At 40.0% G+C, this 24,236-nt stretch overlaps 1 protein-coding gene across 5 annotated transcripts in view; it reads left to right on the forward strand.

Annotated features, from left to right (window-relative positions):
• The window catches only part of zgc:63587 (uncharacterized protein LOC393431 homolog), a 52,201-nt gene that overhangs the window by 10,614 nt on the left and 17,351 nt on the right, over positions 1-24,236 (forward strand). For 3 of the 5 annotated variants that reach the window (XM_067414446.1, XM_067414443.1, XM_067414444.1), the window contains exons 3-7: positions 315-414; positions 496-582; positions 2,828-2,957; positions 9,970-10,104; positions 11,398-11,515. In XM_067414446.1, coding sequence (XP_067270547.1) covers positions 315-414; positions 496-582; positions 2,828-2,957; positions 9,970-10,104; positions 11,398-11,515 — 570 coding nt within the window. The remainder of the gene's footprint in view (positions 1-314; positions 415-495; positions 583-2,827; positions 2,958-9,969; positions 10,105-11,397; positions 11,516-24,236) is intronic. The other 2 variants (XM_067414448.1, XM_067414447.1) reach the window with 1 other exon arrangement.

Consider the following 24,236-nt stretch of genomic DNA (forward strand, 5'->3'; position numbering starts at 1 on the left):
GTTTATTGTCTCCATTTAATGATCAGAGTCACTATGAGTAAGTCATTGTAGGTTGATTTCCTAAACAGTTGCTTTAACTCGGTCATGCTTTCAAAACATTGATCTGTTGTTTGAGCGGCTCGAGATGGAGTTTGGGTGGGACTGTCCATTTGCTTGGTCATTAGAAGATGAGGGGAGTGTTTGGGGAAATTATTACTATTTTTGCAGTCATTATTGTTATACTATAATGTGCAACTCCTTTTGGTGCTGAAGAAATCAATACACTTTACCTTTAAGTATTAAATCAGTGTAACGGTTCTGATGTGTGTTTCTAGTTTCCTGATGCTGCAGGATATGTGGGATTTGCCAACCTGCCCAATCAGGTGCACAGGAAGTCTGTGAAGAAAGGCTTTGAGTTTACACTGATGGTTGTAGGTGCGTGACATATAAACACAGACATGGATTCAGACTGACTCACACTGTGCTTTTAACTGGGTGTTATTTATTTTATCTTAGGGGAGTCTGGTCTTGGTAAATCAACCCTCATCAACAGCCTCTTCCTCACTGACCTCTACCCAGAGCGTTATATACCTGGAGCGGCAGGTAAAACACTCTCTGTCACACATACACACACACACACACACACAGGCAATTCTTGTACATCTCTCTGTATGATACATACATTGACACGATGTAATCTCCAGCTCCTTACCCTAATCCTACTCATCACAACAAAGCCTAACCTGAACCCTAAACCTATCCTTAACTTAATTATAACCTTATCCCTAAAACCAAGTCTTGACCTGGTCAAAATGTCCTCACTTTACTCTGTCCTCACTCCGATGGTCTCAAACTGGTCCTCATAAAGATAGTTGCAGAAGTATATACACACACACACACACACAAGTTCCCTGAGGTCTTTATTAACTCTACAGGATATTGTGTCCATGATCGAAATAATCCCTTGCAGTCATGAGAAATCCTCTGTAGATGAACTTTATTTTGGCCCCAAAAGTATGTGACAGTGACTACGTTTACATTTGCACCAATAATGTGATTATTTCCAAAAATCAGAGGAAGGACTTAATCGCAATTTATGTTCACTCCCGTTTACATGCAATTTTCATTATTCTGATTATTTGCTTAAAATTGTGGTTATTTTTACCTTTATTATTCACATATGCACAGCACAAATTATACTCTCATACAGTAAGTGTGTTACTGGCCACTGTTTTTATCTACTTATGTCAAATGCAAAACACATTTCAATGGACATAATGTTTTTTTTTCTGATGCTTTTAATGTTTTCATCTGTCAATATATTTCATTATATACATGTCATGCAATGTTGTTAACATGAACTCAGTTTCTTCAGCACCCCAAAAATGATGCCTTCTTTACCGCTATGTTTTTGACAACATAATCCGTGTACGTCACTGGCTTTTAAAGAGTGAAATAGATGCGATTAAAGGGCCCCATTTTTAACAATCTGAACCCATGTTCTGAAGTGCATGGGGCAGGTGCACTTAGGGTGTGTCTTAATCTACTTTTGCTAGTTTAACGACAGAAAAACATGGTCTAAAAGGGTTGTCCCTAGTCTCTTACATTTTTACATTTACATTTTATGCATTTGCCAGACGTTTTTATCCAAAGCGACTTACATTGCATTTTAAGGTACACCTTTTAACATGTTTTTCAATTCTTGCTTTCCCTGGGAATCGAACCCATGACCGTGGTATTGTTAAATATGCCTTTAAACTTAAAAGATTTTACATTTATCGTGATATGTATCGACTGATATGGAAAATTATATTGTGATAATTTTTTTTGGGCCATATCGCCCAGCCCTAAGTCAAGGGTGTGTTTTGAGCATAACGTGCGATTAACCAATCAGAATCTCATCTCATCCCTTTAAAATCCAGATATGCTCGCACCAATATCGGTTTCATTATTTACATTGAGGAATTTGCGAGAGTAAAGACTGAACGCTTTTACAGAGAGGAAATCCTTTTTATATATATTTAAAAATGTTTGTGTGCTGCTGCGTGTCCCTGTGTATGTAATAAGGAGAGTCTATGCGCATTGTGCTCCTGCCTATGTGTGCATATTACTAACACGCTCTTTAATTAACAAAAAATAAACTAGGAAGAAACACTTGTCGTGCCTTTGAAATATGCTTTAATCAGGGCCGGAGGGCACCTTGTGTCAATCACAGAAAATCCGCAAAAAGAATACAGCAGTTTATATAGGATATGTACATACTCATCATCATCACGTCGTTTTCCTCGAACTGTTTCACTATTTCAACACCAACTTTGGCTAATAAGGCTGGTACATTTTGTTCTCAAATCTAAAATGTATTAAATTTAAAAATGTTCGTTGTGGTTAATTTAAAAAATCTCAAAAATATTAGGTACATTTTTTGTATTATTTATTTATTTTTCCCTTTTTATTAGTTTTTTTTTTAATACAACGTTGTTTGGAATTACACTTGTCTATCTCAATAAATTGAGACATTACGTGTGTCTAAAGTGTTTATATATTAAATATTCTTTTCATCATGATGCCACATTTACAGTGGAATGCAGAACATTTCTGATTTAGATGCTCAATGGATATAAAATCCCTTCAAAACCCTCTGTTGAGCACTTTGTCTATTAAAGAGAAATAGAGACTAATGTTGTTTTCAAGAAAATAATCCTGTCTGTAGCCCAGGGCTTTCTCTCAGAAAACACTCCGCTTTTTATGTTGGATCAATACCTCATGAGGTTTTTTAATGTGGTTTGTCTCGATGTGCCCCCTCAAATGTTTTCTTTTGTTCTGATGGGTTTTTTTTTTGTGCTTGTAGAGAAGATTGAGCGCACGGTTCAGATTGAAGCGTCCACGGTGGAGATCGAGGAGAGGGGAGTGAAGCTCCGCCTCACTGTAGTGGACACGCCTGGATATGGAGACGCCATCAACAGCCAGGACTGGTCAGTGTATGTTTACTTAGCTACATTTATACACAGACGTGAGCTAAATCTGACCAAACCTCCCTTTGGAGACATCTGTGGACACCTTGAATTGATAATTATTATTATTTGAATTCTACGATTGTGTTATAAGGGGGAAAAATCTATATAGGTATTTTGGTATATCCTCATGTGTGCATTAGGTAAGACACATTTTGGTAGAGACCAGCCGCTATCAATGGGTGTGGAAGGTGAAATTTCTTTCTTCCGAGCCATATATTTATTTCTAGGTTTGACGTTCTCCATGCATTATCATTTTCTCTGTACCATAAATTATTGGTGGTAGATGATAACGGGATATTTGCAAACCTCAGCACTCTTGCTGTAAATACATGCTGTTACAAAACACTATACATTTACATCTGCCAAGATTTTAATGGCATTTGTATTTGTATCTTGTTGCTTAACTGACTCTGCATTGCATTACTGCATTGTTCCAAAATAAAAATAAAAATTACTTTTGCATTACTTTTTATACATGCATTGTTAACTATTTGGACACTTCTGAATGTCATACAAGCACCTTTTTATTGTAAAAATAGAGATCACATGCACTTTTAAAGATGCACACAATTGACAGTTTGCACAAAAGCACATGTGAAAACATACTTTACACATGGTAAACATGTTTTTGAAGCAGTTAGCATGTTCATGATTTTTTTGTATCTCTTCATATGATGTCCTGTATGTAGAGATATTTTTTATATAACAGTCTTAACAGCATTTACATGAATGCTCTGTTGCAAAAAAATAGATCTCGTTTAGGTGCCATCTTAAACCATCCCTACTTTTTTATTTCTAAAACATAATGTTTATGTAATGTGTTTCTGTAATTTCCCTTAGGTAGGTGAAAATGCTGTTTGTTATTACAGATATCTACCATAAAATTAGACCTTGCGTATAACTATGACCTTCTGAATGGAAGACTGCACTGATTATTAACTTAATACTCAGCGTTATGTGTCTGTGTATCTGCATAGCAGAGACTATTTACATTATGGCACTTGATTGTGGACTATCGGCAGCTGTTGCCTTGTGTTTGTATATTGGTCATTGAGCCTCACTGAGGAATGCTGGGAACATCCTGTTCGAAAGAACAATATCCTCCCCATCTCTCACCCACAGACTTCACAGACTGTTAATGAATATATGCCATCCACATTACCTACCTGTATTATCATATGATATCTTCTCCTTCCTCCTCTTGATAAGGCTGCGGTCTCAAGGCCCAGATCTAGAATAGTGCAGAGCAGTGATCAAATCTGCGTCAGAAGCAGAAGTGGTTTAGTGTGGGCTGTTTAGATAAGTCTGGAGACTTCAGAGCAAAAGGAAAGCTGTTGGTGAGAACTGAGAGATTTCTGCCCTTCATTGACAGCTACGCAACTACCACTTTGATGCTTCAAAAAGTACATAAAGAGAGCTAATCCATATGACGTTGATCAACAACGCGCACACATCAGATGTGGTAAATGGAAGTTCGCTTGATGTGCGATAACCAATGAGGTTCATTCTCGTGTTCTGCAGCACGTTTGAGCTTCAGCTAGAACCAATGAGGTTCATTCTCGTGTTACGCAGCACGTTTGAGCTTCAGCAAGAACCAATGAGGTTCATTCTCATGTTACGCAGCACGTTTGAGCTTCTGCAAGAACCAATGAGGTTCATTCTCGTGTTACGCAGCACGTTTGAGCTTCTGCAAGAACCAATGAGGTTCATTCTCGTGTTACGCAGCACGTTTGAGCTTCAGCGAGAACCAATGAGGTTCATTCTCGTGTTAAGTAGCACGTTTGAGCTTCAGCGATAACCAATGAGGTTCATTCTCGTGTTACGCAGCACGTTTGAGCTTCAGCGAGAACCAATGAGGTTCATTCTCGTGTTACGCAGCACGTTTGAGCTTCAGCGAGAACCAATGAGGTTCATTCTGGTGTTACGCAGCACGTTTGAGCTTCAGCAAGAACCAATGAAGTTCATTCTGGTGTTACGCAGCACGTTTGAGCTTCTGCAAGAACCAATGAGGTTCATTCTCGTCTTAAGTAGCACGTTTGAGCTTCAGCGATAACCAATGAGATTCATTCTCGTGTTAAGTAGCACGTTTGAGCTTCAGCGATAACCAATGAGATTCATTCTCGTGTTAAGTAGCACGTTTGAGCTTCAGCGATAACCAATGAGATTCATTCTCGTGTTACGCAGCACGTTTGAGCTTCAGCGAGAACCAATGAGGTTCATTCTCGTGTTACGCAGCACGTTTGAGCTTCAGCAAGAACCAATGAGATTCATTCTCGTGTTACGCAGCACGTTTGAGCTTCTGCAAGAACCAATGAGGTTCATTCTCATGTTAAGTAGCACGTTTGAGCTTCAGCGATAGCCAATGAGGTTCATTCTCGTGTTACGCAGCACGTTTGAGCTTCTGCAAGAACCAATGAGGTTCATTCTGGTGTTACGCAGCACGTTTGAGCTTCTGCAAGAACCAATGAGGTTCATTCTCGTGTTACGCAGCACGTTTGAGCTTCAGCGAGAACCAATTAAGTTCATTCTCGTGTTACGCAGCACGTTTGAGCTTCAGCGAGAACCAATGAGGTTCATTCTCGTGTTACGCAGCACGTTTGAGCTTCAGCGATAACCAATGAGGTTCATTCTCGTGTTACGCAGCACGTTTGAGCTTCAGCGAGAACCAATGAGGTTCATTCTCGTGTAACGCAGCACGTTTGAGCTTCTGCAAGAACCAATGAGGTTCATTCTCGTGTTACGCAGCACGTTTGAGCTTCTGCAAGAACCAATGAGGTTCATTCTCGTGTTACGCAGCACGTTTGAGCTTCTGCGAGAACCAATGAGGTTCATTCTCGTGTTACGCAGCACGTTTGAGCTTCAGCGAGAACCAATGAGGTTCATTCTCGTGTTACGCAGCACGTTTGAGCTTCAGCGATAACCAATGAGGTTCATTCTCGTGTTACGCAGCACGTTTGAGCTTCAGCGAGAACCAATAAGGTTCATTCTCGTGTTACGCAGCACGTTTGAGCTTCAGCGATAACCAATGAGGTTCATTCTCGTGTTACGCAGCACGTTTGAGCTTCAGCGAGAACCAATAAGGTTCATTCTCGTGTTACGCAGCACGTTTGAGCTTCAGCGATAACCAATGAGATTCATTCTCGTGTTACGCAGCACGTTTGAGCTTCAGCAGAACCAATGAGGTTCATTCTGGTGTTACGCAGCACGTTTGAGCTTCAGCGATAACCAATGAGGTTCATTCTGGTGTTACGCAGCACGTTTGAGCTTCTGCAAGAACCAATGAGGTTCATTCTCGTGTTACGCAGCACGTTTGAGCTTCAGCGAGAACCAATTAGGTTCATTCTCGTGTTACGCAGCACGTTTGAGCTTCAGCGAGAACCAATGAGGTTCATTCTCGTGTTACGCAGCACGTTTGAGCTTCAGCGATAACCAATGAGGTTCATTCTCGTGTTACGCAGCACGTTTGAGCTTCAGCGAGAACCAATGAGGTTCATTCTCGTGTTACGCAGCACGTTTGAGCTTCAGCGAGAACCAATGAGGTTCATTCTCGTGTTACGCAGCACGTTTGAGCTTCAGCGATAACCAATGAGGTTCATTCTCGTGTTACGCAGCACGTTTGAGCTTCAGCGAGAACCAATGAGGTTCATTCTCGTGTTAAGTAGCACGTTTCAGCTTCTGCGAGAACCAATGAGGTTCATTCTGGTGTTACGCAGCACGTTTGAGCTTCTGCAAGAACCAATGAGGTTCATTCTCGTGTTACGCAGCACGTTTGAGCTTCAGCGATAACCAATGAGGTTCATTCTCGTGTTACGCATCACGTTTGAGCTTCAGCAAGAACCAATGAGGTTCATTCTGGTGTTACGCAGCACGTTTGAGCTTCAGCGATAACCAATGAGGTTCATTCTCGTGTTACGCAGCACGTTTGAGCTTCAGCAAGAACCAATGAGGTTCATTCTGGTGTTACGCAGCACGTTTGAGCTTCAGCAAGAACCAATGAGGTTCATTCTGGTGTTACGCAGCACGTTTGAGCCTCAGCAAGAACCAATGAGGTTCATTCTGGTGTTACGCAGCACGTTTGAGCTTCTGCAAGAACCAATGAGGTTCATTCTCGTCTTAAGTAGCACGTTTGAGCTTCAGCGATAACCAATGAGATTCATTCTCGTGTTAAGTAGCACGTTTGAGCTTCAGCGATAACCAATGAGATTCATTCTCGTGTTAAGTAGCACGTTTGAGCTTCAGCGATAACCAATGAGATTCATTCTCGTGTTACGCAGCACGTTTGAGCTTCAGCGAGAACCAATGAGGTTCATTCTCGTGTTACGCAGCACGTTTGAGCTTCAGCAAGAACCAATGAGATTCATTCTGGTGTTACGCAGCACGTTTGAGCTTCAGCAGAACCAATGAGGTTCATTCTCGTGTTACGCAGCACGTTTGAGCTTCAGCAGAACCAATGAGGTTCATTCTGGTGTTACGCAGCACGTTTGAGCTTCAGCAGAACCAATGAGGTTCATTCTCGTGTTACGCAGCACGTTTGAGCTTCTGCAAGAACCAATGAGGTTCATTCTCGTGTTACGCAGCACGTTTGAGCTTCTGCAAGAACCAATGAGGTTCATTCTCGTGTTACGCAGCACGTTTGAGCTTCTGCAAGAACCAATTAGGTTCATTCTCGTGTTAAGTAGCACGTTTGAGCTTCAGCGAGAACCAATGAGGTTCATTCTGGTGTTACGCAGCACGTTTGAGCTTCTGCAAGAACCAATGAGGTTCATTCTCGTGTTACGCAGCACGTTTGAGCTTCAGCGAGAACCAATGAGGTTCATTCTGGTGTTACGCAGCACGTTTGAGCTTCTGCAAGAACCAATGAGGTTCATTCTGGTGTTACGCAGCACGTTTGAGCTTCTGCAAGAACCAATGAGGTTCATTCTCGTGTTACGCAGCACGTTTGAGCTTCTGCAAGAACCAATGAGGTTCATTCTCGTGTTAAGTAGCACGTTTGAGCTTCTGCAAGAACCAATGAGGTTCATTCTGGTGTTACGCAGCACGTTTGAGCTTCTGCAAGAGCCAATGAGGTTCATTCTCGTGTTACGCAGCACGTTTGAGCTTCAGCGAGAACCAATGAGGTTCATTCTGGTGTTACGCAGCACGTTTGAGCTTCTGCAAGAACCAATGAGGTTCATTCTGGTGTTACGCAGCACGTTTGAGCTTCTGCAAGAACCAATGAGGTTCATTCTCGTGTTACGCAGCACGTTTGAGCTTCTGCAAGAACCAATGAGGTTCATTCTCGTGTTACGCAGCACGTTTGAGCTTCAGCGAGAACCAATTAGGTTCATTCTCGTGTTACGCAGCACGTTTGAGCTTCAGCGATAACCAATGAGGTTCATTCTGGTGTTACGCAGCACGTTTGAGCTTCTGCAAGAACCAATGAGGTTCATTCTCGTGTTACGCAGCACGTTTGAGCTTCAGCGAGAACCAATTAGGTTCATTCTCGTGTTACGCAGCACGTTTGAGCTTCAGCGAGAACCAATGAGGTTCATTCTCGTGTTACGCAGCACGTTTGAGCTTCTGCAAGAACCAATGAGGTTCATTCTCGTGTTAAGCAGCACGTTTGAGCTTCTGCAAGAACCAATGAGATTCATTCTCGTGTTAAGTAGCACGTTTGAGCTTCAGCGATAACCAATGAGATTCATTCTCGTGTTAAGTAGCACGTTTGAGCTTCAGCGATAACCAATGAGATTCATTTTCGTGTTACGCAGCACGTTTGAGCTTCAGCGAGAACCAATGAGGTTCATTCTCGTGTTAAGTAGCACGTTTGAGCTTCAGCGATAACCAATGAGATTCATTCTCGTGTTACGCAGCACGTTTGAGCTTCAGCGAGAGCCAATGAGGTTCATTCTGGTGTTACGCAGCACGTTTGAGCTTCTGCAAGAACCAATGAGGTTCATTCTCGTGTTACGCAGCACGTTTGAGCTTCAGCAGAACCAATGAGGTTCATTCTGGTGTTACGCAGCACGTTTGAGCTTCTGGAAGAACCAATGAGGTTCATTCTGGTGTTACGCATCACGTTTGAGCTTCAGCGAGAACCAATGAGGTTCATTCTCGTGTTACGCAGCACGTTTGAGCTTCAGCGAGAACCAATTAGGTTCATTCTCGTGTTACGCAGCACGTTTGAGCTTCAGCGAGAACCAATGAGGTTCATTCTCGTGTTACGCAGCACGTTTGAGCTTCTGCAAGAACCAATGAGGTTCATTCTCGTGTTACGCAGCACGTTCGAGCTTCTGCAAGAACCAATGAGGTTCATTCTCGTGTTACGCAGCACGTTTGAGCTTCAGCGAGAACCAATGAGGTTCATTCTCGTGTTACGCAGCACGTTTGAGCTTCAGCGAGAGGTTTGTTCTTGTGCACAAGCAGGTTAGGTTGAGCTTCTGTTTATGTTCGCTGATCATCTGTTCATCATTTAAAGAGATTGTGTCTCTTCAGAAAATTTGGATTAAACCGCTCAATTCATATGGATAAGTTTTGCAATCTCTTCATGAACTTTTTGAAGCATCAAAATGATAGTTGAATAGCTGTTAATGGAGAGACAGAAATTGCTTCGATTTCATTTGTGTTCCGAAGATGAACCAAAGTCTTACGGGTTTGTAACTACATGAGGGGGAGGAATTCATGACAGAATTTACATTTTTGGGTGCACTAATCTTTTCTAAAAAAAATTACAGAAGCACACAGCAAAATGACTAAAGCTTTAAAACCTGTAAACATGATGTTGTGGAGTGCTTTGATAAGCTTTATCTTGACAAAGTGGTTGTTCTCCATTTCTAAAATGCGTCATCATGACCTGTGATTAGATTGCGGTTTTGTTCTGCTGAGATCCATATCCAAAGTTTATTTAATGTGCTTGTTTAATACAATCACAAGCTTTTATGTCTAAAGAGTATTTCCTTTCAATTTGTTCTGTGTTCTGCTTTATTCTCTTCGACAGCTTTAAGACAATCATCCAGTATATCGATAATCAGTTTGAGCGATACCTGCATGACGAGAGCGGACTGAACCGCAGACACATCGTTGACAACAGAGTACACTGCTGCTTTTACTTCATCTCTCCGTTTGGACACGGGTAAAACACCTGCACGTTCTGCCTTTCCTCATCAGTCAATCAAACATTATTCCATTTCCTGCAGAAAGTGGCTTAGCTTTATCCCTCAATTAATGCCTGTTTACACCAAGAGTGATGCCACAAGAATCACCAACAAAAATCACAATTGAATTATACATCAGAACTTTTCAGTTCAACTTCAAAGGGGATGTCAATTGTCATAAAAAAACTCAGCTGAACATTTACATGCATGCTATTCAGACTAAGTGAAAAACAAATTTTCAGCAGCTTCTGAGAATAGGTCATATGAAACCTCAACATAAATCTCAAATTAAAACTCACATCAAAGCTGTTCAAACTCTTGGATAAACAGTTTTTTGCATTATTGCTATGCAGTTTATTCCATTTTCAACAAATATTGCATCCAAACATTTGGCCATCACAATGATCACATCCTTTCAGGGTGAATTTTAGATGGTTGATTCATTTGTTTCCATTTTTGTTATGATGAAAGTGAAATATATGCTTGGTACAAACAGATCTTTACTCTTCATATGAGAAAACAATGTATTTATATTTTTGAAAGAGAATTTATTTGATTGCAAATACAGTAAAACCTAAAACTGTTGTGAAATGTTATTACAATTTAAAAGAACTGTTTTCAATGTGAATATATTTTAAAACGTTATTTATTTCTGTGATCAAAGCTGAATTTTCAGCATCATTACTGTCTTCAGCGTCACATGATCCGTCAGAAATCATTCTAATGTGAGATTGCTCGCACAGATGCATACGGGAGCGTTTAAAGGCAGGCATCTTTCATTAGATCCCTAATATATCTGCTGATAGATGCCTGCTTTCAAACACTCCTGTGTATATCTGTGTAAGCGCTCAGTGAAGAGTGTCAAAGATGTCTCTATTTACAACATTGATCAAGAGCATTGATCATTGTAGCCAATCTCATATATGTTGAGCTTGGCCAATTACAATGGCCAATCAGAGACATGTTGAGCATATGAGCACAATGGCCAATCAGAAGTGTTTATGACAGCACTCAAAATGCTGGAGTGAAACACTGGTATCGTCTTATTTTCAAAATTTCAGTACCGACATAGTACCAAAGTCTGTACTTTCGACAACACTAATTTGAAATAGAAATTTTTTGTAACATTATAAATGTCTTTACTATACATTTTGATCAGTTTAATGTGTCCTTGCTTAATAAAAGTTTTACTGAAAAAAAATTACTGACCCTAAACTTTTGAATGGTAGTGTATGTGATTTGTGCTTCTGTGTGTGCTTTATTTTTACCAGACTGAAGCCTCTAGATGTTGAGTTTATGAAGGCGATCCACAGCAAAGTCAACATCGTCCCTGTGATCGCCAAAGCCGACACACTCACGCTGAGAGAGAGAGACCGCCTCAAGAGAAGGGTGAGAGTAAAGCTTTTTCTCTCTAGGACAAGAACAACTGATCATGTGATCCATGACTAGTTGCAAAACTAACAGCTATCAACTATCATTTGAGCTTGTTTTTCGTGTTGATTTTAGATTTGGTTTTTAAGATAATGAGAAACCCACTTTTGACTGTTGATCAGACAGTGTGTTACTATAGCGTAGGATGTGCATGTGATCATGCACTGTAACATTTCTGGTAGTCTGGCATGGACACACGTATGTAAAAAGACATGCTGACCATTCATGTACTGTAGTGCATGGTTCTCAGTGAACAATAGTGGTCTCCTTATGCTGTCTGCAGATGTTTCCCTTTAACACACACAAAATCACACGCCCTCTGGATTGTGTCTGAAGCGAGGTCAGGTGTGTGCCGATCTGCACGCGCCATGTTTTCCTGCCGATGTGCTCCGCAGGTTAAATAGGACGGTGATTATGTGGCGTGTATCTGGCTTGACTTCATTGGGTCGTAATCTGGAATCCCACAGGAAGCTTGTGCAGATCAACATGAGAGCTGGAGTTTGCTCAGCATTTCTGCTAATGCTTTGAGCACAATTATGTTAATGAATTGAACGTTTATTTTGCGGCGTTAGAATCATACGCCATCTCATTTTGGTTTTAATATAAGTTATAAAACTTGTCTATTCATTTGTAAAAACAGAAAAGGGTTTAACAGACTGCATTTATTTGATCAAAAATATAGTAAAAACAAATAATATTGTGAAATATTTAAGACAACTGTCTATATTAATTTATTTTTAAATGTAATTTATTCCTATGGTCAAAGCTGAATTTTCAGCATCATTACTCCAGCCAGCAGTGTCACATGATCTTTCAGAAATTATACTAATATGCTGAGAACCATCTTATTTATTATTATTATTATTATTATTATTATCAGTCTACATTTAAACAAAAGCATTTATTTGAAACAGAAATCTTGTGTAACATTATAAATGCCTTTACTCTCACTTTTGATCAATTTAATCTGTCATTGCTGAATAGTATTTTCATTTTTTCTAACACCTAACGCCCGTTTCACACATACTCCGTCTGCAGTGCGTGTGCGGTGCATGTTGCGTTGCGTGTGTGTTGCAGGATCCGCACGCCCTGTAGTGCTTTCACATATGCTGCGTTTGCAGTCCACAACTGATCCGCTGTTGCATACCACAAACACAGCATTTATTAATGATTTTTGATTTAAAATCCAGAAGTTGTTACTGAACATGGCTCGTCAGAATTGCAATTCTCTTTAGCCCCTTTCACACTGCACGTCGGACCCGCAATATTCCCGGAACATTGCCGGGTCGCCTTCTGTGTGAAAGCAACCACGTCCCGGGATTGATTACCGAATTCGACCCGGGTCGGGGACCTAGTAATATTGCGGTATTCGACCCGGGACGAGCGCTGTGTGAACAAAAGCCGAAACTAATGCCGCAATGTGTACGTAGTTATCGTGCGACTCATAGAGCTTGTTTTTTCAATAATACAACCCTGCAGTGCCAGAAGAGCTAGTCGGTGTTTTAAACGCAGAGAGTGTTCGTATACAAAAGAAACTAAAATTAAACAAGCAGAAATGTGCGCAAACTGGACACAAGTCGAGACCACGGAGCTCCTTACTATCCGCACTGAAGCTGAGATCGCTCGCCATTATACCTCACATCCGGATGACACGGGTCAACTCGACCCGGGACCGTTACGGGTTGTGTGTGAAAGCGCACATATTACGGCATTTCGCTGGCTGTGTGAATGGACCAAATCTAGCGGCCCGGGAACAAATGCCGTGTGAACAAATCGCAGTGTGAAAGGGGCTTTTGTTTACTTTTTCATAGAAGTCAGGTTACTAGATTTAAACAACATTTATTCAATTAATTAATTCATATTCATATACTTTAGATTTAGCTCACACAAGTGGCAAAACATTTAAACATAGGTAGCCTAAAATCATAAACATTTTAAATTACAAACTTACAATAGTCTATTCAAAAACAGCCGACTCTCGTCTTTTAAACCCTTTTAAAATAAATCCTGATAAAGAACTTTTCTTTCCACCTCCAAGAAAGTACGAGTGCTATCCATTATGGCACATTTTTTTTAACCTAAATGCCAGGTAAGGTGTTGTTTTGTTGCTTTACTTGAGAAAAAAGGCACGTGTTGACTTTGAAACAAGAGTATATTTTAAATGATATGCATCTGTGGTGAAATTACTCGATGTTTTTTTTAATGCGAACAATGTTCTGCCGCTTTAATGCAGCAGCGTAGCGCAGCAAAAAATAGACTCGGCACGAAAACGATACGTGAACTGCTGCAGACGCAACGCACCTGGAACGGACTGACGGACCGCATCCGTGTGCAGTGTGAAAGCTGTCATCTGTTAACATTGGTAGGGAAAAAAATACGCACCGCACACGCACTGCAGACGGAGTATGTGTAAAACGGGCGTAACTTTTGAATGTGAAGAGTAGTGTGACTACTCAAGTGTGACTATTTTGTATGACTATTTAGCCTTTTCTAATCATGTTCACAATTTTTTGTGCTCATGTAGTCACCATTCTGATATAAAGAAAAAAGTCAAAAGGTTTAAATTCTATCAAAAGTGACTGAATAATGTGTGACCCTGTTAGCTAGTTTCCTCTGCACTAATTCTGTTATTCTGAGGTATGTTTGTCTGTGTATAGAAGAAAAATGTTCTTATCTATACAGTCATTATGTGTTGTTTTATATCACTGACATCTTCTGTCTTTTCCTGTAGCTCAGCATGTTGCGCATCGTTAGTTTTGACAAAAGATCCATAACAAAACATTAGTGAAAGAATTTGTCCTCCATCCCCCACAAATGACCAACCCATGCACTTACACTAACATAAACCCTAAGTCACCTGCTCATCAATGACTTTCACTAGGATGAACAACAACAAAAACACCTAGTATTCACTGAACTCTTCTTGTTTATGTTCTCTCTTATCTTGAGGTTAGGCCGTTTTTGATTAAATGTCCCAATTGACCTCTGTCATCATCTTTTGTGTGTGTGTAAACATTGACTCATTACTGAAAATGGTCCTGTTAGAGACAGTTTTAGATTAGAGACTAATGGAATCTTTTCCACATCCTGCAATCATTGCATTTCCATCTAATTCGTAGGAAAGATTAGCCACTGTCAGCCATTTCAAGCTAAATGACCAAAACAGATGTCAATGTGTGTGTGTACAAATGTGCAGTCTTCAGTTTTGAGTTGTGTAGGCATGTCAAATAGAAGTAGCTCACACAGAAAACACAACTAATGTTTTCTGTCACTCTTAATTAAATGTACTTCCTTGGATGGCTTACAACACACAGGAAGTCACATGGCTTCATTGCTTATGGTGTTCCATATTTAGACATCGCTTTGGACACTGAATGCTTGTATTTTTAGTAGTTCCTGTTATTTGCCTGCTCCTTAGATGCCAGTTTTCTCTTCCTGCAGGTAATTTCAAAACACATTTTCACACACATTTTCACACACATTCCCACACTAGCTGTGTTTGCCAATCCATGCTTGTGGGTTGTTCCGTGCCAACTCAACCGGCTACGAAAATTGATTTTTATTTTTATTTATTTTTAAATTAAGAAACAAGCCTAAATATTCAATTTCATGAATGAGTTATTCACTGTTTGTTGAGGAGAGCCAAAAAATTCGGTGCCAAATTACAGTGACCCACTTCTGGTTTTTGGTCACTGAAAATGTGTACAACTGACCAATTTGCTCATGGAGCCACATTAAGATCTCTATGTCTCTGGGATTGAACCATATAGAGCCATAAAAAGGCAGATACTAAAATAAATATTTATTTTAAACTCAAATCAAAAATAATATTAATATATCTTTAAAATTTCCTGAGTTACAGACATGCAGACTTTGGACAAAAAACAGCTTTTGTCCATATTTGAACTGTCACCGTTTGCATATAATGCAACAAAAATAGCTAAAGTAAACATATTAAACTAATAGACATACCAATATCTGTGTAAAAATAAAATAAAAATGCTTTTTAAGAAAAGCATGCCTTTTAACGGTATTTTACCACCCTATAATTTAGCTTCAAATGTCATGTGAAAATTGTCAGTTTTGACCCCCTCTACAAAATAGTGGATTATTCAGTAAATATACAGCTATTAAATTCAATATTTTACCTTTCATAACTAGTTGTGTTTGTTTTTCTTCAGAAAAGAAAAAAAGATTAACAAAATCAAACATTTGATCTGGGGAAGTTTCATGAATTTGGTTGATTTGACAAGGAATATTTAAACAAACAAACAAACAAAAATCTGTTTTCATTTAGTAATTTACTCACACTAATGTTGTTTTAAAAACATATAACTTTGACACAAAAATAAAAGTGTGTGTATATATATATATATATATATATATATATATATATATATATATATATATATATATATATATATATATATATATATATATAATGCATTGTTCACATGCTTTTAAGCTCCAAAAAGGACCAAAAAAATAACAAAAGCACCATAAAAGGAGTTCATGCTTTATATGGATTTTATTCCAAGTCTTTTAAAGTCATATACTAACATTCAAAAGTTCGAGGTCGTAAGATTTACATTTTTTTTGGAAGAAATTCATGTTTATTCACCAAATCTCACATCAAATCAGACTCTTCTTTCTGTGAACAAACTAGCATTGTTACGGTTGCTGAGAAACCAATAACTACTTGAAACTTTGATTGTTTAGAACTTCATTTTAGGAAATTGCCCCATCAAATCTGAATGTTAATGGGCATGAATTGGAGGAAGTTTAATGCTTGTACTTTTCGTTGGTACCTCCACAAATGCCACAAATTCTTACATGAGTGATTATCAGTAAAGTATGAACACTCCCTTCAGATTTTTGTCTACCTCACCTTTTCCCAAGAAGACTCTTGGACGCAACTTCCAATAATCAGTTCTGAATTATGTGAAAGCGAAAGTCAGCATTTCCTGCTTACTTTCATGATGTATACACAACCAGTGAAGGTTCCCGAAATCCTGCTGCCCCTGCCGTAAGAATGATGAATGACCCATTGTGCCTTTGCAGCCTGACTGATATTTGTGTTTAATTTTCACCCTTACTTTCTCACCGTGTCTTCGCACTTATTCTCTCACAGGACTGCCACCCCTCTCCCCGATCTTTCTTGCACCATCATGAAAGGGGGAAGCAGCTTGTGTAGAACAATATGGCCTTCCTGTAATGTGTCAGGCCGATTGGCAGCGAAAGCCGGGTCAGCGGTGTGCAGGACTCTTATCAGAGGCCGGAGTGAGGTCATAAAACCCTGAAACTTATAAAGTACTCAAGGGACATTTAGGTTGCTCTCGTTTCCTGCCACAACAGTGATATATGCCGAAGAGCTACTAGTATGAAAACACCAGCAGCAGATCTTGTCCGTATAAGAGAAGGAAAGCCTTTGTGGCCAAACTGACGTACATCTGGGAGGAGATTTGTCCATTCGAGTTGCATGTGATTCCCACAGGTCCGATTCTAGGTGTGCTTGGTGGGTTGCATTGTTGTGTTTGTGTGAATTTGAATGTTATTGTTGATGTTTGCCATGCTGGGATCCCCATCACGCTCATATCTCAGTCTCCAAACTGTCAAAGCTTTCCTCTCTTTGTCCTCTCGGTTGGCTCAATGTGAGAAATGTACGAAAGCACCAACAAGTGTTGTGCAAGATCGTGTGGTTGCCAAACGTTACCAGCCTTGTTGTTTTTAAAACACAGTGGGGTCAAAAAGTCTGAGAGCATTTGTGAAAATGCATCTATTTTTACTCATCTATTTGTACAACTAAATCAAGAAAAGTGGGGAAATTTTGTGTTTTTTGTTAATTCTTTCAACTTTAAATGACAAAATTGCAAAGAAAATGTACTTAACATGCACTTCCGAACATAAGTGTATTTTGTAAATATAAAGAAATTTTGATTTTGATGGCTGCAACACCAAAAAAAGTGGGGACAGAGGCATGTTTACCACCTTTCTTTGGGTTCTAATGCTATTTCATGCATTCTGACTTGGATTCTCATGCTAAACATGGCTTAAATTTTATCTTGTATTTCTGCCAAATAAACTCCCTTAGGATTCGAATGAGTGTTCACCATGTTCACAATTCACCATGACGTCACAACAGTAATAAACGATCTTCAGGGTGGCAAAAGCCGAAGTGTTCCTATGGCAACGCTAGTAAATTGCTTGGGATTCAGACAAAGTTGACATGATTATTGAGGGACTGATTAACTAATTCAAGAGATAGCAATACATGAAATGCCTAACCTTGCTCCAGTAGATGTAGCGCTAGTCTAATACCATAATTTTTAAATGAGCCTCAGTCTGCCATTGAGTAGTTATTTTAGTGACTGTTGCTGTTTGACTTACAATATGTTAGGCTATCGTAGATGGTCTATTTCACTGTTATCTAACTAAAAAGGCTATGTGGGTCAAAAGGATAGTGTGATGTAGACTAGCGCTACTCTGTTAACGTTAGGCATTGACTCAAACTAAACTCGCGGTGATGATGAAGCCAGTCTGTTTCACGCATCAATCATCCATCAGCCTATAACTATGCTTTGCTTTTCCTTTTTCTTCCGTTGACCTTCGATCAGTAGCCTACATGACATTAGAAGTTCAGTCTCTAGTCCTACTTTTACTTCAGGCAGTGACTGGCAATGAGTTCAATCTTTAAAAGAGATCTAAAGTTTACTAATATTAGTCTTGAATTTCCCCAGCTGAAGATAATTATGCTCTGCTATGATTTTGTAGATGGACCGTTTTGAGAATACTTCTCTGTAGCGCCACTTTTGACGACGTCCACTCGCTTTAACCTCCTCACCCACAGGTTTTGCTGGATATATTTACTTTTTTCTGAAGGAAATCAACCCCAAACACAACACGTTTTCGTCATAGTTTCAACTTTAATCAACAACAATGTTCTTAACTATGTTACTGTTTACAGTAGCCGGCTGGATTTCTTCAGTTTGTTAGTAGAAGCCGCTCGCGTTCTGCCACCCGGAAGTATCTTGGTGCCGATTGTTTACAAACATTCTGAAATGGTCTATATGAAGCCATTAAGGGCAGAATTGCTTGTATGGGCACTTCTTTCAGTTGAGTTTGTACACACACATTAACCAGAGGAAGGTTTTTTTCTGGTTACGGGAGCCGTCGGCAGCGCTGTCAGTTTGTTTTAAGACCATGAAATCAACCATGTCACTAAAGAAGTGCGTTTCTGGTTGTGAGGGATATATAACCTTGTTCAGCTTCCCAAATAACCCAGCCAGCGTTAAGGAAACAGTGGATGCAGTTTGTTTCTCCGGAGCAGCAATGGAGTTCTACAAGTGTGTGTGTTTGTTCCCGGTCATGAGTCGAAACCGCAGGCAATGAGTGAAACTGCATCAAATGTGTGTGCTTTGTTGGTAATCAGTGTGTAAGTGCATATAACATGAACAACACGAATGTATAGTGAATCGAAAGTTATCAGGGATAATGCCATGATGTATTGTGTGTGCCTGTGTGTGCTAGTGACTCTTTAGCTCCGCCCACAGCATGCCTGCATGAGCTCGGCTGTTTTCGGAAAGAATCGCTACAGCGTATGTCTTTTATAAATATGATCAAAACAAAGACTCTTCTGACATATGAAGGATCAATAGTACTCTATAATTACTCAAAATTAACATGACATTTACATTTATGCATTTGGCAGATGCTTTTATCCAAAGCGACTTACATTGCATTTTAAGACATGAGACTGTCAGAAACTGTGTGTTATGTACCCTTTAATTACATTTTTTAAATTGAGGATGCTAATTGTTGCAGTTTTTCAAGAGGATATTTTGCCCAATCTTGCCTGATGCTAGACAGCTTCTCAACAGTGTGTGGTCATGGTCATCAATGTCTGCTTCTCCTTTTCACAAAGGGTCATACATTTTCAATAAAAGACAGATCAAGCCAGTCAAAGACAGTCATGCTCATCCTATCTATAGTGCATGTGCAAAATGAGACCTGACATTGTCTTGCTTCCCAAAGAAAATTGCCATATTGATGCCATTTAATGTCTTTTTACAATCCCAATAAATGCCTCCATGTCAATGGTACCTTCACACACATTCAAGTCATCCATGCCACTGATGTACCTCCATACCATGACCGATGTTTCGTTTGGCATCTATTGCTGATGAAATTCTGGATGGTCCCTTCTTATGGGACTGAGAACTAATAACAAGCTGAAATGTGGGCTCATTTGACCACAGCACACATTTTCCTCTGTCCTTTAGACCATTCGAGATGTATAGCTTCCTCACGCAACAGAGACTTAAGTTGCAATTCTTGATTCATCGGCAGACTGTGTTAAGTGACAACGGTTTTCCAAAGAACTTCTGAACCCACGCAATGTAATCTGATGGCTCAAAGGTCACGCACTTTCAGTTTTCCTGCCCTGCCCTGCCCTACATGTACTGAGATTTCTCTGGATTTACTGAATCTTTACGCAATATTATGTATGGTAAATGGTGCACGATTGTGAAAGTGGTGATAAATGCTTTGCAATCTTGGATTGAGAAATGTGATTTTTGAATTATTTTAAAATTTTCAATGATCCATGACCCAGTTATGACCCATCTTTGCTTGCAAAGACTAAGTTGCTCCTTTTACAGTCAATCACAATACCCTCACCTATTACCAATTCACCTGCTTATTGTGGTCTGTTTAAAGGGGTATTTCAGCGCTGGGAAGATGAATCTGTATTTAAACCAAATGCATTTGGTGCTTTCTAGACTGAGAAAAGACAGAAAATGTATTTTTGTCTCATGGGGATGAAAGCCCTCTGAGGCCATTCCCAAAGCCACCAACTAAGCCACCAATTACTGTGACCGAGTTGGAGAAGACACTAGAATTAAACGTGTCTGCTCAATATAATGAGTGAGTCACCGCGCGAGTATCACAGCACTGAGCACGAACTGCAGGAGTCAGATAAATGAGCTGAACGAGCTCTCGTGATGAGAGCTGAGGTAATCGCGACTACACTAGCGGTATACATTCACAACGCGAGTTTAGTCTGGCGCATTTCAGTAAATGCCTTTGCAAGCTTAAAGGGTTACTTCAGCGATTAGCATATGGCTTTGTATCAGTAGAAACCCTGGAGTATATTTAAATTATTGGGCTTTCCCCCCTCATATCTCCCTGAGACAAGAGATTTATGCATTTTATTTCTGGAAAAATTCCTCCTATGATGCAAATTGACGATTTTTGCATCATAGGAGGAATGTTTGCCCAAAGGCTAAAGACTACAGCCAGCAGAGGGAGCCATTTCCGCATGTTTTGAATCCGCGCATGGGGGATGGGAGATTACACTCAGCTTGCAGGGAAAGCTCAGCTGGCAGGCACTCATTTAAACGGAGCTATGGTGCGCAATGTAAGTCTTTTAACTTCTCAAATTAATTTCTATGAAAGTTAAGCTTGCAAAGTCATGAACTGAAACGCGCCAGACTGAACTCGCGTTGTGAATGTATGCCGCGAGTGTAGTCGCGATTACCTCAGCTCTCATCACTCCTGCAGTCAGTGCTCAGTGCTGTGATACTCGCGCGGTGACTCACTCATTATTTTGAACAGACACGTTCAGTTTTTAATTGTAGTGTCTTCTCTAACTCAGTCACTGTAATCAAGTTGGGGAATGGCACAGGGCAGCGAAGCATTCTGGGAATTGTAGTCTTTCATCCCCATGGGACAAAAATACATTTTCTGTCTTTTCTCAGTCTAGAAGACACCAAATTCAAAAATAATTTCACATTTCTACTGCATTGATGACCCAGTTTAAATACAGATTCATCTTCCCAGCGCTGAAGTACCCCTTTAACTTTCATATAAATTAATTTGAGAAGTTAAAAGACTTACATTGCTCACCATAGCTCCGTTTAAATGAGTGCCTGCAGCTGCCAGCTGAGCTCTGAGTGTGATCTCAATCCCTCATGCGCGGGTTCAAAACATGCGGAAATGACTCCCTCTGCTGGCTGTAGTCTTTAGCCTTTGGCCAAACATTCCTCCTATGATGCGAATATCGTCAATTTGCATCATAGGAGGAATTTTTCAAGAAATAAAATGCATAAATCTCGTCTCAGGGGGATATGAGGGGGGAAAGCACAATCATTTGAATATACTCCAGGGTTTCTACTGATAAAAAGCCATATGCTAATCGCTGAAGTAACCCTTTAAAGAGTTTAACTTGGATTTTGCCTCTATCCCAACATTTTTGTCACACACAGGCCATCTACGTGATATAAAAGAACTAGATTCATCACACCAGGCCACCTTCTTCCAATGGTCCGTTGTCCAGTTCTGATGCGCCTGCTACTGTTGGCTCTTTCAGTCGTGAACAGGGGTCGCATTGGACACCCTAAATTGTCTTCCGCTATGCAACCCCTAAACCCAACAAACTGCGACGCACTGTGTATTCTGACACCTTTTTTATCAGAACCAGCATTAACTTTTTGAGCATTTTGAGCTCCAGCCTTCGCTTCCCACGTGCATCAATGAGCCTTGGCCGCCCATGACGCTGGTTCACCAGTGTTCTTTCCTTGGAGCACTTTTGATGAATACTAGGAGTGTGATGAGATCTCTCGTCGAGGTGATGAAAGCTGTGTTGCGTCATATTGTCGTGACCTGTTCATGACGGAGTGTGAGGATAAAGTGAGGATCGAATATGCCAACGGTACATTTACATTACCCCACCATTGTAGTTTTGCCTTTTATAGAAATAAAACCCATTTAATTCAGGTGGATAACAGTCGCTTCAATTCCATAAACTCATCAACAAAAGCGTCAGACAGTTGTCTTATATTTTAAAATGCGCGTTCAGCACCCCCCTATTCTCAGAGTGCACACGATCGCGAAAGTGAAAGTAAATGGGAGCACTCATTCAAACGCGATTCCAATATGTTACCGCTGTTTGAAATTTAGCTCCCTGAGGCATGCAAATATCTCCCAGTACCCTCTAAAAAGTGCTGGGTTAAAAACAACTCAAGTTTGGTTGAAAATTGACAAAACCAGAAATTGGGTCGTTTGAATGGGTCCAGTTACTGGGTTCAACCCAATTTCTGGGTTTGTCGATTTTCAGAGTATGAGTGTATGAAAGCTATCTAGTTGTAACAGTTCAGTTAGGAGTTCATAATAAGCTAGTGCAGTTCTAAGGTCGGAAGAGACAATCATACAGGAAAGAAGCCAGTCAGTTGAGTTAAAACATCTCAAATGAACCAGCAAATAATTTCTTTAGTAAAGTATTTCATCATTGTGGATTTCTTAAAAATGCTATGTAAAAATCTTATCTCGTTCTCGTGAAACCCAATCTTGTGTTTCGTCTCGTGAGATAAGTGTCTTGTCATATCCCCAATAGATACTGACCACTTCAGACCGGGAACACCCCACAAGAGTTGCAGTTTTGGAGATGCTCTGACCCAGTCGTCTAGCCATTACAATTTGGCCTGCTTTTAACTCATCAAATTTGAGGGCAAAATGTTCACTTGCTGCCTAATATATCCCACCCCACTAACAGGTGCCGTGATGAAGAGATAATCTGTTTTATTTACTGCACCTGTCAATCTGTAAGGAGTAATTGACTACAGGCTGTTGAATTATTTTAAAAATAATGCACACCCGAGGTGGTAATGTGCATTTATTCAATAATTTAACTGCCCAGAGTCAATTATTCTACTTATACTATGGTTACCATACCTCCAAACATAGTTCAGATGTCGTATATCAAGACATTTGTCAGGTTTTTATCCTTAAAAGGCTGTGTGGAGGACTGATTTCTTACGCATCTCCTCCCACGCCTCCTTTGCTAATTCCAAAACATCAATTTAGAGCTAGTAATGGAGGCTTGAGCCACTAATAGCAGACTAATGCAGTTATTAATGCAGTTATGAGAGGAGGGGGGGGGGGATTAATCACATGTATTACCTCAGTCTGTGTGATAAAATCGCAAGGGCTGATAACGTTTATGTGCGGTGTGTGTTTGAGTGGAAGACAGGAGAAACCGCACATAGCCTGATAAAATGTAATTGTGTGGCAAAAAAAAGTTAAATGAGTGACTTGTTTTCATCCTATTGTTTCCTATATTTATTTGCTCGGTGAGTGCCATTGTGTGTCATTGTGACCTGCCTGGAACTAGTTTACTTTTTTTGGAAAATGTTCACCAACCAATCAGATGCAAGCATTCAACAGCCCTGTAGTATAAATGTATGTCATTTATATTCACGCCTAATATATCCGTGTGGGTGCGGGTGTGTGTGTGGGTGGGGGTGTTTTCGGTGGGTGGGTGGTAGTTTTCACTGTTGTCCCAGGTTTTCTGACCACACAGTATGTTTATGTTTTTGTGGTCGTATGGTCATAGGGCTTTGGTGTTAAACGTGTTGTTTGCTGTATGTTGTAGGACACTGTTATTCGTGATGTGTTAAACCAGTGAGCTCACTTTGTTTTCAAGGCAGTCTTTATTTTTCCAGTCTTTTCATAGTTAATCCATCTGATGGTGTTATCATGTCATCCTTAACTGCACAAGTTAAAAACATGAATGTCTCATGTTTGGGTTTGTCCGTGTCCACATTCCTTCCTTAAATGAGGGTGTGGATATTTATGTATGTGCTCAAGCAGAATGATTGCATCCTGGAATCGCAGCTCACGCAGC

This window comes from Pseudorasbora parva, chromosome 13 (genome assembly GCF_024679245.1).
Source record: "Pseudorasbora parva isolate DD20220531a chromosome 13, ASM2467924v1, whole genome shotgun sequence".
NCBI lineage: Eukaryota > Metazoa > Chordata > Actinopteri > Cypriniformes > Gobionidae > Pseudorasbora > Pseudorasbora parva.